This window comes from Bos indicus x Bos taurus, chromosome X, assembly GCF_003369695.1.
Source record: "Bos indicus x Bos taurus breed Angus x Brahman F1 hybrid chromosome X, Bos_hybrid_MaternalHap_v2.0, whole genome shotgun sequence".
Taxonomy (NCBI): domain Eukaryota; kingdom Metazoa; phylum Chordata; class Mammalia; order Artiodactyla; family Bovidae; genus Bos; species Bos indicus x Bos taurus.
In genome coordinates, this window is record NC_040105.1 from 22463423 (window position 1) to 22476313 (window position 12891).

At 41.4% G+C, this 12891-nt stretch overlaps 1 protein-coding gene and 1 non-coding gene across 2 annotated transcripts in view; one reads left to right on the forward strand and one right to left on the reverse strand.

The window, feature by feature from the left end:
• LOC113887136 (choline-phosphate cytidylyltransferase B) overlaps nucleotides 1–9093 on the reverse strand; it is a 147098-nt gene extending 138005 nt beyond the window's left edge. Inside the window, exon 1 of the mRNA XM_027534034.1 lies at nucleotides 8703–9093. Within this exon, the coding sequence (XP_027389835.1) occupies nucleotides 8703–8774 (72 nt within the window). The 5' untranslated portion in view covers nucleotides 8775–9093. The remainder of the gene's footprint in view (nucleotides 1–8702) is intronic.
• LOC113888292 lies at nucleotides 3570–3717 on the forward strand. The gene has a single exon (XR_003509928.1). It is a non-coding gene; the product is annotated as a small nucleolar RNA SNORA12 (small nucleolar RNA).
• Nucleotides 9094–12891: the final 3798 nt, after the last annotated feature.

A 12891-nucleotide genomic window follows, 5' to 3' on the forward strand; every position in this document is an offset into this window, starting at 1 on the left:
CTGCAAACACTGAAGCCTGTGAGCCTAGAACCAGTGCTCCACAACATGAGAAGCCCCCACAGTGAGAAGCCTGTGCACCACAACTAGAGAGCAGCCCCCTCTCACTGCAACTAGACAAAGCCAGCACACAGCAATGAAGATCCAGTGCAACCATAATGAATAAATACTTTTTTAAAAAGAGTTACCTAAATTTCCCCCCAAATCTATTTACGCCCATTGTACTTGTGATTGCAAAGATATCATTTAATTAAATGTTATATAAATGATGAGGAAAAGGTGCTTAAAAAAAGAAACTAAGTTGGTTTATAAAGAAAAGATAGTCATGGGATTTTTTAAAATTGTTATTAAATTGGGTGAGAACAAGACCACTGTAAAAGATAGGGACAAAATTCCCCCAAATATAGGATTCCACACAGAGTGTTTTCAGAGTATCTCGACTTTTCACTTCATTTAGAATTCACCCAAAATGGAAACCAGAGACATTGCCTATATGTATGCCTGCCCAGTGGTAAGGAATCTGCCTGCCAATGCAGGAGACATGGGTTTGATTCCTGGGTGGGGAAGATCCCCTGGAGCAGGAAATGGCAACCCACTCCAGTATTCTTGCCTGGAAAATTCCAAGGACAGAGGAGATTGGCAGGCTGTAGTCCATGGGGTCGCAAAGAGTCATGACTCAGTGACTAAGCATGCATGTAATGAAGAAAACATAGAGCTCTAATCAGTGGCCCAGTTAAAGCATCAACAACTTAATACCATATTTATTTTAAATTTACATAAAATATTTAGTGTATATATTTATCATTTTTTAAAACAAGTCTCCATTATAACCATTTTATATTTCAGTTAATCAACCCACCGGTCTGTACTGTATAGGATAAGAAGTCTTCTGTGCTTCCTGGTGATTATAACTCTCCTACCTCATATAATGAAGAAAACCCTACAAAACTCTTTGATTAATGTTCCATTTTTGTCTTGAATTCCATGTGTGATATTTAAGGAAAATCTTTCAACTGTCATCCTAAGGAAAAGTGTGATAGTGACATGGAAAAGCATTTATGAGGCAAATCTGTGTACAAGTCTTAGCCATCTCTCTCGAAGGCTTATCCAACTCTGCCCATCTCTGGACAACTGAGAAAGTTGTGGAGAGTGAGTCTGCCATCTTTACTATCTCTAAGCAGGTCCCACCTGGCTTTTAGATATCACAAAACCCCTAGCAACCCTAGGAGTCTGGCAGGATTTAAGGTGGAGAGCCTTGAAAACAGCTTCCCAGGTGGCACTAGTGGTAAAGAACCTGCCTGCCGATGAAGGAGACGTAAGAGACTCAGGTTTGACTCCTGGGTCCGGAAGATCCCTTGGAGGAGGAAAGGTCAACCCACTCCAGTATTCTTGCCTGGAGAATCCCATGGACAGAGGAACCTAGCGGGCTACAGTTCATAGGGTCGCAAAGAGTCAGACACCACTGAAGCAACTTAGCACTGATGCATGCCTTGTAAACAGTGATCATGTCTTTGTTGCTATTGTTAATAATGTCAATAAATTTAGAGGCTGGAGTCAAGCTGAAGTTGGTTCACCCAACACTGATCTATAATCAGTGAGTTGGAGGCTGAGTTGAAATTCACTCATTCTACTAGATGACCTTAGATGGACAAATTCAGGATTCTCCCCAGACAAGAAGAATACAGAATAAACAGCGATTTAAATTTCTTTCACTCATTCAACAAACATTTACAAAGCATCTACAGTATGTCAGGAGCCAGGTATCTAAGATAAATGTGATAGCCTCTACTCTCAAAGAATATAGAGCAAAAAATATATATGTAGGGCAAAAGAAGTGAAGTTGCTCAGTCATGTCTGACTCTTTGCGACCCCATGGACTGTAGCCTACCAGGCTCCTCAGTCCATGGAATTTTTCAGGCAAGAGTACTGGAGTGGGCTGCCATTTCCTTCTCCAGGTTATCTTCTTGACCCAGGGATCAAACCCGTGTCTCCCGAATTCCAGGCAGACACTTTCCCTGAGCCACCAGGGAAGCCCAAAGTTTTTTTGTAGGGCAAAGTTTTTTTTTTTTTTTCACTGTGTCATGCAGCTTCTGAGATCTTAGATCTCTGATCGGAGATGGAACCCGTGTCCCATGCAGTGGAAGCACAGAGTCCTAACCACTGGACCACCAGATAATCTCTCTCCCTTTTTAGGGCAAACTCTTAAAAGATTAAGATTTTTTAGTAAATATGATGGTACTGTTAAAAATTCTAATCACACTAGTTTTTGCTTTCAAAAGAATTATTTAAATTCTTCTATATATTTTGTTTCTATCTTAATGGAATGAGGCTGAAGGTGAAGCTCCAATACTTTGATCACCTGACACGAAGAGCTGGCTCAGTGGAAAAGACACTGTTGCTGGGAAAGATTGGAGGTAGGAGGAGAAGGGGACAACAGACAATGAGATGGTTGGATGACATCACCGACTCAATGGACTTGAGTTTCAGCAATCTCCGGGAGATGGTGGAGGACAGAAGAACCTGGCATGCTGCAGTCCATGGGGTCACAAAGAGTCAGACATGACTGAGTGACTGAACTGAACTGAAGGTTTTTCAACTTTGGCATTATTGACATTTAGTGACTGAACAACAACAATGGAATGAAGAAGACAGATTTGAAACATGTTTCCTTTTTGTCCTGGGTCATCCTTTCCAATTTCTAAAATTCCTTTTCTCTTTCTCTATATGGTGTGGGTGTGTGTGTGAGGGAGAAACAGACAGACAAAGAGAGAGACAAAGCGGCAGGGGGGTGATTTAGTTTTTGAAAAGACAGAGAACTTAAAAAATGTCCTAATACCTGGGGCAAGATTGAAATAAAGAGTATGTTTTCACATTATGAGGTCTCATTGTGAGCATGGGGCAAGATTAATTTTAGGCCAGTTCTTGTATATTCTTTACTCCATGGTATTTGAAAGGTATTTCTTCAAGTCCCTTAGAAGAAAGGACAAAAAAACACAAAAAACCAGTAAGATTCCTTTTCTCCCCATAGTTTCCAGCCTAGGAAGACCAAGGGAACCCCAGGTTTCACACACCACCAAGTCCAGTCTCTTACTCCCATCTTTTTTGTGTGCGAATTGAGCTGTTGAGGTGAGCCTGTGAGAGTGCCCACATGCTTGATAGTCAAGGCTTGCTTTAGAGGACCGCAGTGAGTGGGACTCAACAGTTCAGGCAGAGACTTTAGTGTCTTCAAGAGACTCGGATTCAGTTGTATCAGGAATGGAGCATGTGCTCCACCTGTCAACTTTCAGAGGAAGAACAATCAATCAGCACAGTAGCCCGTAGCGGTGATGACACCTGTTAATTGAGGACATGTGACCCGTGGATCAGTCTCCCACACAGTTTGCAAAGGAGACAAAGACTGTTGAGTTAGCTGAAGGCTGTGCAAATCAATACCTGTTCCTGTAATATTAGAATTCATCTGCAGAAATTACAGAGGAATGAGAAGGAAAAGGTCTAATTGTATTTTGGAACAAAAAGTGAAAATGTAATATCTACTTTCCCTTTAAGGAAGTGGCTTAAAAAAATGTTCAGATAGTTGTGGTGGTTTTCTTTTCGGCACTCGTGCTGAATTTTCAAATGGTTCTGACTCTGCTACAGATATTGTACAGGAGCTGCCAAAGGTTTAATGGCAAAGAGATCTCTTTCCAGCCTTTCCTGAATCAGAGATTGGCTCTCAAAGATGGCAGAAAAAAAAATGTTCAGATAACTAAACTTCAGAAATGTGGAGGGTTCTAAACTGTTTAATTTCCTTCAAATAAAGACCAAATATGGGACTTTCCTAGTGGTTCAGTGGTTGGGACTCTGTATTCCCAATGCAAGGGGCCCTGGATCCATACCTGTTTAGGGAACTAGACCCCACATGCCATAACTAAGAACCTGCATGCCGAAACTAAGATCCAGTGTGACCAAATTAAAAATAATAATAATAAAATAAAAATTTTTAAAAAGACTAAATAGTCAACATACAGTTATGTTGTTTCTATTAATTTTTCTTTCTTCTCTTATGGCCTACACACCAATCAACAGATTTTCATAGAACTCCTACTATGTGCCAGGCTCTGTCCATAGGAGCAATCCCACCAGGAAGTCCTGGGATACAATGCAAGAAGTAAGGGCTTTGGAGTTAGATCTTGAGCTAATAAAAATTTCACAGTGAAAGTTATTTTATGCTACTGACTTAATGATCTAGAGGAAGAGAGCAAGGTAAATCATTAGTATAATATGGCTTTACATAGAATTTTGGAATAGCAGAAAGAACTAGGCTAACCATGTTATTTCCTACCAGGTTACTGTAGGGGATCCTGGTTTTAATGAATAAATAAAAATGATGTGTAATTATTGTATCAATTGCTTGTATCTAAGTGAGTGCTTCTGGAGTTACTTGATAATGCTTAAAAATCTTTGGTATCTGAAGTGTATAATGTCTCCTTGACCTCTTATCTATATTATTAATTTGCAGATCAAAGTTAACTTGGTGCTCTGCAAATGAAGAAACTTCACATGAAGGAGATTTCACAGGAAAAAGTTAAATCCATATAATTTGTAACAGAACTGCAATATATTTTGAGGAAATGTGTCAACTATCTAAAAGAGACATTATGACTCAAAGCAGCATACATGATAGAACTTTCTGAAATGATGGAATATTCTGTATCTGCAGTGTCTCAATAAGGTTGCCACTAGCTCCCTGTGACTACTGAGCACTTGAAATGTGGTTAGTACAAGTGAGAAACTAAACTTTACATTTTTGGTTAGTGGCTACCTTATTTGTAGAACACTGGTGGCTCAGATGGTAAAGCATCTGTCTGCAATGCAGGAGACCCGGTTTCGATCCCTGGTAGCCTGGTAGGCTACTGTCCATGGGGTTGCAAAGAGTCGGACACGACTGAGCGACTTCACTTCACTTCACCTTGTTTGTTGGTGTAGGTTTAAAGAAACAGTGAAACTGGATCCCAAGAATCTGAATTCCAGCCCTCTCCTTTTTACCTTGGACAATTTATTTAACCTCTATGAGCCTCAATTTTCACTTGAAAATGAGAATATAAATAATATCTACCTTATAGCATTTGGAGTAAGAGGTACTGAGATAATGTTCAGGCATTCTCTTACTTCCAGAATAAGTGCCAACCGAATACTAAAGTTAAATATGTGGAAAGTGAATAACTCTTTCATACAAAAGGAGTTTCCATTCTTGGAGAGATTAAAAATGCAGTTGACCTTTGAACAATATGGGTTTGAACTGTGCAGGTCCACTTATTGTCTTCAACAGTAAATACTACAGTAATGCACCACCTGTGGTTGGTTGCATCGTTTAGGGCAGACAAGTCATATACTTGGATTTTCAACTGCACAGAGTCGGCCTTCTAACCCTTGCATTGTTCAAGGGTCAACTGTATTATTAAATTCATAATTATCCTCACCATTCAGATACAATATGTAATGACAGTGCTTATAACTATTAACTGCAAGCAACACCATTAGCAATAGCCAGAAATGGTCATGGGTATCAATGTACAATGCCCAAAAGGGCTGGCAGTCAGAAAGTTAGATTTACAGAATTTTACAGAGGTCAGCTTCTGTATGGAAAATACATGGAGAACAGAAAAGCAGGATTAAAATGTTAATACAATCACTTTATTATTGCTATAATTAAAGATATAATTCTATTTGCTGGCCCAAGAAGGTTAAATAAACTTATTCCATTTAACTGGGAGAAGCTAAGGCACAAATTAGCACAATAGGCTAGTGGTTAGGTTTGAATATTTTCACTGTATTTAATCAAGTGAAATAAGACATTAAAATTACTTAGGAGAGGATATGTATCTCCTCTCAAGAAAAGAGGTCAAGGTCAAGGTCAAGAAACAGCAGTTAGAACTGGATATGGAACAACAGACTAATTCCAAATTGGGAAAGGAGTACATCAAGGCTGTATATCATCACCTTGCTTATATAACTTATATGCAGAGTACATCATGAGAAATGCTGGGCTGGATGAAGCACAAGCTGGAATCAAGATTGCCAGGAGAAATATCAATAACCTCAGATATGAAGATGACATCACCCTTATGGCAGAAAGTGAAGAAGAAATAAAGAGCCTCTTGAGGAAAGTGAAAGAGGAGAGTGAAAAAGCTGGTTTAAAACTCAATATTCAAAAAACAAAGTCCATGGCATCTGGTCCCATCCCTTCATAGCAAATAGATGGGGAAACGATGGAAACAGTGATTGACTTTCTTTTCTTGGGCTCCAAAATCACTGCAGATGGTGACTGCAGCCATGATATTAAAAGATGCTTGCTCCTTGGAAGAAAAGCTATGATCAACTTAGACAGCATTTTAAAAAGCAGAGACATTCCTTTACTGACAAAGGTCCATCTAGACAAAGCTATGGTTTTTCTAGTAGTCATGTATGGATGTGAGAGTTGGACTATAAAGAAAGCTGAGCACTGAAGTATTGATGCTTTTGAACTGTGGTGTTGGAGAAGAGTCTTGAGAGTCCCTTGGACTGCAAGGAGATCCAATCAGTCAATTATAAAGGAAATCAGTCCTGAATTTTCATTGGAAGGACTGATGCTGAAGCTGAAGCTCCAGTACTTTAGCCACCTGATTCGAAGAAATTACTCGTTGGAAAAGACCCTGATGCTGGGAAAGATTGAAGGCAGGGGGACAAGGGGATGACAGAGGATGAGATGGTTGGATGGCATCACTGACTCGATGGACATGAGTTTGAGCAAGCTCCCGGAGTTGGTGATGGACAGGGAGGCCTGGCGTACTGCAGTCCATGGGGTCATAAAGAGTCGGACACGACTGAGCGACTGAACTGAACTGAATGCCACCTAGTAAGAACTAAATATGTCAGCTCTTATTATAATCATAAGTGATACTATTAGGAACTCCATGAGCTTAGAAGCCTTTGGATATTTTTCAGTTCATAAGAGTTATGGGTGTACAGAGTGATGTTTGTACAGATTGAATTCTACATAACTGTACATAGAAAGACCAAATCAATTTTCCATATCAGAACCAGTCAGGAACTGAATCTACTTGTTTTGATACCACTTCAAATCTATTTTTGGCACGAGGCATGAATGAGTGAATAAATGAATGAGTGGCTAAAATGCCACCTGAGTCTCCCACGAACTCAATAAAATAAGCTGGTGAAATTTGTGAGTCAACATACAAATTTCTCCAAATCTGGGGTAATATGGAGGCAGAGGGGGAGGGGACCAATTGGGAGAAATGATCTACCAGTCATGTAGTTCAAGTTCATGGTGGTTATGGCCCCAGATCACTTTCTGGGGCATATGATTCTTTAACCAGTCATCCACAGCCACTTCCAAGGGCATGGGAAAGTTTTGGAGGAGTACTGGGACAGGAAAGAACAGGGCCAGTGTCTTAAGGCCTGAGAAACCGCTCTCTGAGGAGTGGCGTGAAACCAGCTTTACTGTGAAGCAGAAATTACATCATTGCTGATCCTAGTCTTTTCTTCACATCATCCAGAATCCTTCTTTTTTGTCTCACCACCTAAACTTTTGACATCTAGAACTCTTTTGGTTTATCAAGGCTCCACTAAAATCCACATTCCCCTAGGCACATCTCCTCCCCCACAAAATAAAAGATTGTAGAAGGTAGTATCACTCATATGATAGTTACACTGTGAGGATTTCTGAAATGGATATTCAAATTGAGATTTTGTGACTTCTCTACTAGGAATGCCACGTGATGCATGCATGCTTAGTCATGTTCAACACTTTGTGGTCTTTTGGACTGTAGCCCGCCAGGCTCCTCTGTACATGGCATTTCCCAGGCAAGAATACTGGAGGGGGTTGCCATTTCCTTCTCCAGGGGATCTTCCTGACCAGGGAACTGAACCCCATATCTCCTGTATCTCCTGCATTGCAAGTGGATTCTTTACCTGCTGAGCCATCGGGGGAAAGTTTCTCATTTTATAGGATAATGAACATTTTCTTAAAATATTTCTCTGGCACACCCAGACTCCACAGCATCATTCTTGGCCTTGAACTACCTACATTTTCTCACAGTGATTTGACCTTTTTAAAAAAAACTTTTTTTAAATGGAAGAATTTACAACGTTGTGCTAGTTTCATATGTACAGCAAAGTGATTCAGTTATACACACACACACACACACACACACACACACACACACATGTATTCTTTTTCAGATTCTTTTCCCTGATAGGTTACTACAAGACACTAAATATAGTTCCCTGTGTTATACGGCAGGTCCCTGTTGCTTATCTGTTTTACACATAGTAATTTATTTGAACTTTTTTTAGGAAGAGAATTTGTTCCTGTCATTTACCTCTGTCCTGGGTGCTTGCATCCTCAGTCAGGGGATAAAGAACCATTAGCCAGAGTTTTTTCTTTTTATCACCTTAAGATGGAAGGGATAATTTCTCTCTGTTATTTTCTTTTTGCTGCTTGCTTGGCTGTGGGATCCTAGTTCTCCTCCCAGGGACTGAACCTGGGCCCTTGGCAGTGAAAGCACAGAGCCTCGATCACTGGACTGCCTGGGAATTCCCAATACTCCTCTTTAGAGTGTGATTTTATTATCACAGGTTTGTTATACTCACAGATACATAGGACTTTACTTTTTGAACTTTGATAATCAAAGAGATACAAATCAATAGGAAAGCGGGTACCTTACCTTGCGTCCCATTTGGGGAGTGTAATTGTTCTTGGGATCCTTTTCCATGGTGCCACCCTGGTGACTCACCATGCCTTCTCCTGGTCTGCTTTTTAGAGTCCTTTCATTTTCTTTCTGTGGATTCACGGAAACAGTTGACCAAAGGTTAAGCTTGAAGATAAGCTGGAGGAGGTAGTTGTGTCCCAGAGCTTGAACTAGCAGAGATCCAAGTTGTCAGGCGCTCTTCCTTTATTTACCACCCACTTCCTGTTGTCCCCTCATGGCTGCTGCTCACTGACAATTGCTGTGCTCTGCGCTGGCTCAGTGATGGCCTGTTGTGTGGGGACAGGCAGGTTGTGGTGAAAAAGGCCATTGTTTCCTCCACCCTGTCCCTCCCTGGAGCTATGGCAACAAATTCCGTTCGTGAATTAACTATGTTATTTTGTGTCGGCTCAACTGATTATGCTCCTGGAATGACAAACATTTTGGCTCTTTTCTTCAGGGTAAAAAGTGGCCAAGACCTTGAAGTTGTTCATCTACAACTCAGCACTTTCTTTAGATATGAGAATAAAGATAGAGAAAATAAATCTCTCAAAGGGACTTTGATTCCAATAAACATGTTATCTTTTTCAAGTATTCTAAACACCATTGGAAGTGAATTTGTGCATTTTAACAATGTGGAATCTTCACAATTTGTGTTAAGTTCATTCCCCCAGAGATAAAAATAACTCTTGTTCTTATGTGTGCTTGGGGTTTTCTCCCAAAAAATCTTTTAAAAACATTTGGCTGCAGCAAAGTGCCATGGGAACTTTGGAGGCTGTTAACGTGAGTATCATAACTCAGTTCAGAAAAACTGCTGTCCTTCTAAATTCTCCTAGGGCTTCCAGTGGTTAAGACTCTGTCCTTCCACTTCAGGGGGTGCGGGTTCAGTCCCTGGCCAGGGAAACTAAGATCCCACATGCTGTGTGGCACAGCCTAAATAAATAAATTAAAATTAAAATTAATTCACCTAAGGCATGTGAAGATTTCCTATGTCCCATACTAGCATGTAAACTCTTAATCACTTTCTTATATATTTCATCCTCCAGACGATAAAACTTGCTCTGATCAGTAGAAGGATATTTTCAGGGTTTCCATCTGTCCATCCATCCATCCATCCTGCACTTTCTCTCATCAGGTTCTGAGCTGGTTGTTGGGGAGCTCTGTCAGTGAATTTGTGGCTGGTTTCCTAGCATGGTTGTATGGAGTGTGCTGACTTGGTGAGCTGCAATCACATTTCTAAGGATCCCATTCCCTTAGTTTGGGGTTAGAGTTGGCCCAAAGAGGAATTTGTATAAGATTTGGAAGGCACAATCTTCCAAAGAGAGTGAAGAGTGTGGTTGGATGTGCTGACAAACAGAGGGGGAGGTGACAGTGAGCCCCAGCCTGTCCTCATTCTCTTCACTCTGTGTGCAGATATTCTTCCCAACTGCTGACACTGTTGATTAACTGCAGCCCAGGGCTCACTCTCAGATGTGTGTGCAGCCCCACAGGGCTTCCCAAAGCTTCTCGTGGGCTTCTTCCTTCACTTTGGCAGCTTGGTATGCTGGGCTTCTGACTGCCAGGTGGGTGTCCTCTCTCATCCTCTAACCCCCCGGACCTGTGGGGAGTCTTTGAAGCCCCAGACACTCAAAGAAAAGGATGTTCTTGGGGAAGCAAACTGTGTCAGCTCTATCACAGAAGACACACACTTGAATTTGGGGGACAAGTATCCTCGTGGTCTGGAAAATGTTCTATGCCGGGGGATGGGCAACTGGGCCTCAGCTTCAGAGCTCGTGAAATCACCCTCCTTTTGCATGAATTTCCCAGCAGCATTGTTTGCCTTCTAGTACCTCACCAGTGGGCAGGGTGTGCCCTGGATCATGGCCTCAGGTGCCATGGTTAACGGGGCCCTACTTTGGCTCTCCTCCTCCTCGGAGTCCAAGTGGTCATGGAGATAGGGTACATGCCTTTGGACCTGTACTCCCCTTCTAGAACACCCTGGAGTTCTCTGCCAAAATGTCCTCAGCCTGTTTTCAAGGCATGTGCTGCATATCCCTGGGGATGGTGGGAGGGAGTGGGAGGGTTAGTCAAGCTTTTAGCAGGAAAACGTGAACAGAATCTGGATATCTGGGTTGGCTCCACCTTGTAGTGTGGTACAGAGGAGGGGACTCTGGCTGCCCCCCACCATAGCAGCCTGGTGGGCTACAGTCCATTGGTAGCGAAGAGTCAGACACAGTTGAGTGACTAAAAAAATACACACACACACAATCTGTTAGCCTAATTTCAAACTTTTAAATATTAAGATATATAATATATGGGCTTCCATTTATATTCCTGTCCTGACTCCACAAATATTAAAGCAGGAGGTATTCTAAATCACTGTAGAAATTAATGAATTCATTAGCATTTTCTGGTTATTTTGCTTACAGTTAATTATAGAGGTAGCTTGTTCGTGACGTTGTACAGGAGACAGGGATCAAGACCATCCCCATGGAAAAGAAATGCAAAAAAGCAAAATGGCTGTCTGGGGAGGCCTTACAAATAGCTGTGAAAAGAAGAGAAGCGAAAAGCGAAGGAGAAAAGCAAAGATATAAACATCTGAATGCAGAGTTCCAAAGAATAGCAAGAAGAGATAAGAAAGCCTTCTTCAGTGATCAATGCAAAGAAATAGAGGAAAACAACAGAATGAGAAAGACTAGGGATCTCTTCAAGAAAATCAGAGATACCAAAGAAACATTTCATGCAAAGATGGGCTTGATAAAGGACAGAAATGGTATGGACCGAACAGAAGCAGAAGATATTAAGAAGAGATGGCAAGAATACACAGAAGAACCGTACAAAAAAGATCTTCACGACCCAGATAATCACGATGGTGTGATCACTGACCTAGAGCCAGACATCCTGGAATGTGAAGTCAAGTGGGCCTTAGAAAGCATCACTACAAGCAAAGCTAGTGGAGGTGATGGAATTCCAGTTGAGCTATTCCAAATCCTGAAAGATGATGCTGTGAAAGTGCTGCACTCAGTACACCAGCAAATTTGGAAAACTCAGCAGTGGCCACAGGACTGGAAATGGTCAGTTTTCATTCCAACCCCAAAGAAAGGCAATGCCAAAGAGTGCTCAAACTACCACACAATTGCACTCATCTCACACACTAGTAAAGTAATGCTCAAAATTCTCCAAGCCAGGCTTCAGCAATATGTGAACTGTGAACTTCCAGATGTTTAAGCTGGTTTTAGAAAAGGCAGAGGAACCAGAGATCAAATTGCCAACATCTGCTGGATCATGGAAAAAGCAAGAGAGTTCCAGAAAAACATCTATTTCTGCTTTATTGACTATGCCAAAGCCTTTGACTGTGTGGATCACAATAAACTGTGGAAAATTCTGAAAGAGATGGGAATACCAGACCACCTGATCTGCCTCTTGAGAAATTTCTATGCAGGTCAGGAAGCAACAGTTAGAACTGGACATGGAACAACAGACTGGTTCCAAATAGGAAAAGGAGTTCGTCAAGGCTGTATATTGTCACTGTGCTTATTTAACATATATGCAGAGTACATCATGAGAAACGCTGGGCTGGAAGAAGCACAAGCTGGAATCCAGATTGCCAGAAGAAATATCAATAACCTCAGATATGCAGATGACACCACCCTTATGGCAGAAAGTGAAGAGGAACTCAAAAGCCTCTTGATCAAGGTGAAAGTGGAGAGTGAAAAAGTTGGCTTAAAGCTCAACATTCAGAAAACGAAGATCATGGCATCCGGTCCCATCACTTCATGGGAAATAGATGGGGAAACAGTGGAAACAGTGTCAGACTTTATTTTTCTGGGCTCTAAAATGACTACAGATGGTGACTGCAGCCATGAAATTAAAAGACACTTACTCCTTGGAAGGAAAGTTATGACCAATCTAGATAGCATATTCAAAAGCAGAGACATTACTTTGCCAACAAAGGTTTGTCTAGTCTGATTTTTCCTGTGGTCATGTATGGATGTGAGAGTTGGACTGTGAAGAAGGCTGAGCACCGAAGAATTGATGCTTTTGAACTGTGGTGTTGGAGAAGACTCTTGAGAGTCCCTTGGACTGCAAGGAGATCCAACCAGTCCATTCTGAAGGAGATCAGCCCTGGGATTTCTTTGGAAGGAATGATGCTAAAGCTGAAACTCCAGTACTTTGGCCACCTCATGCA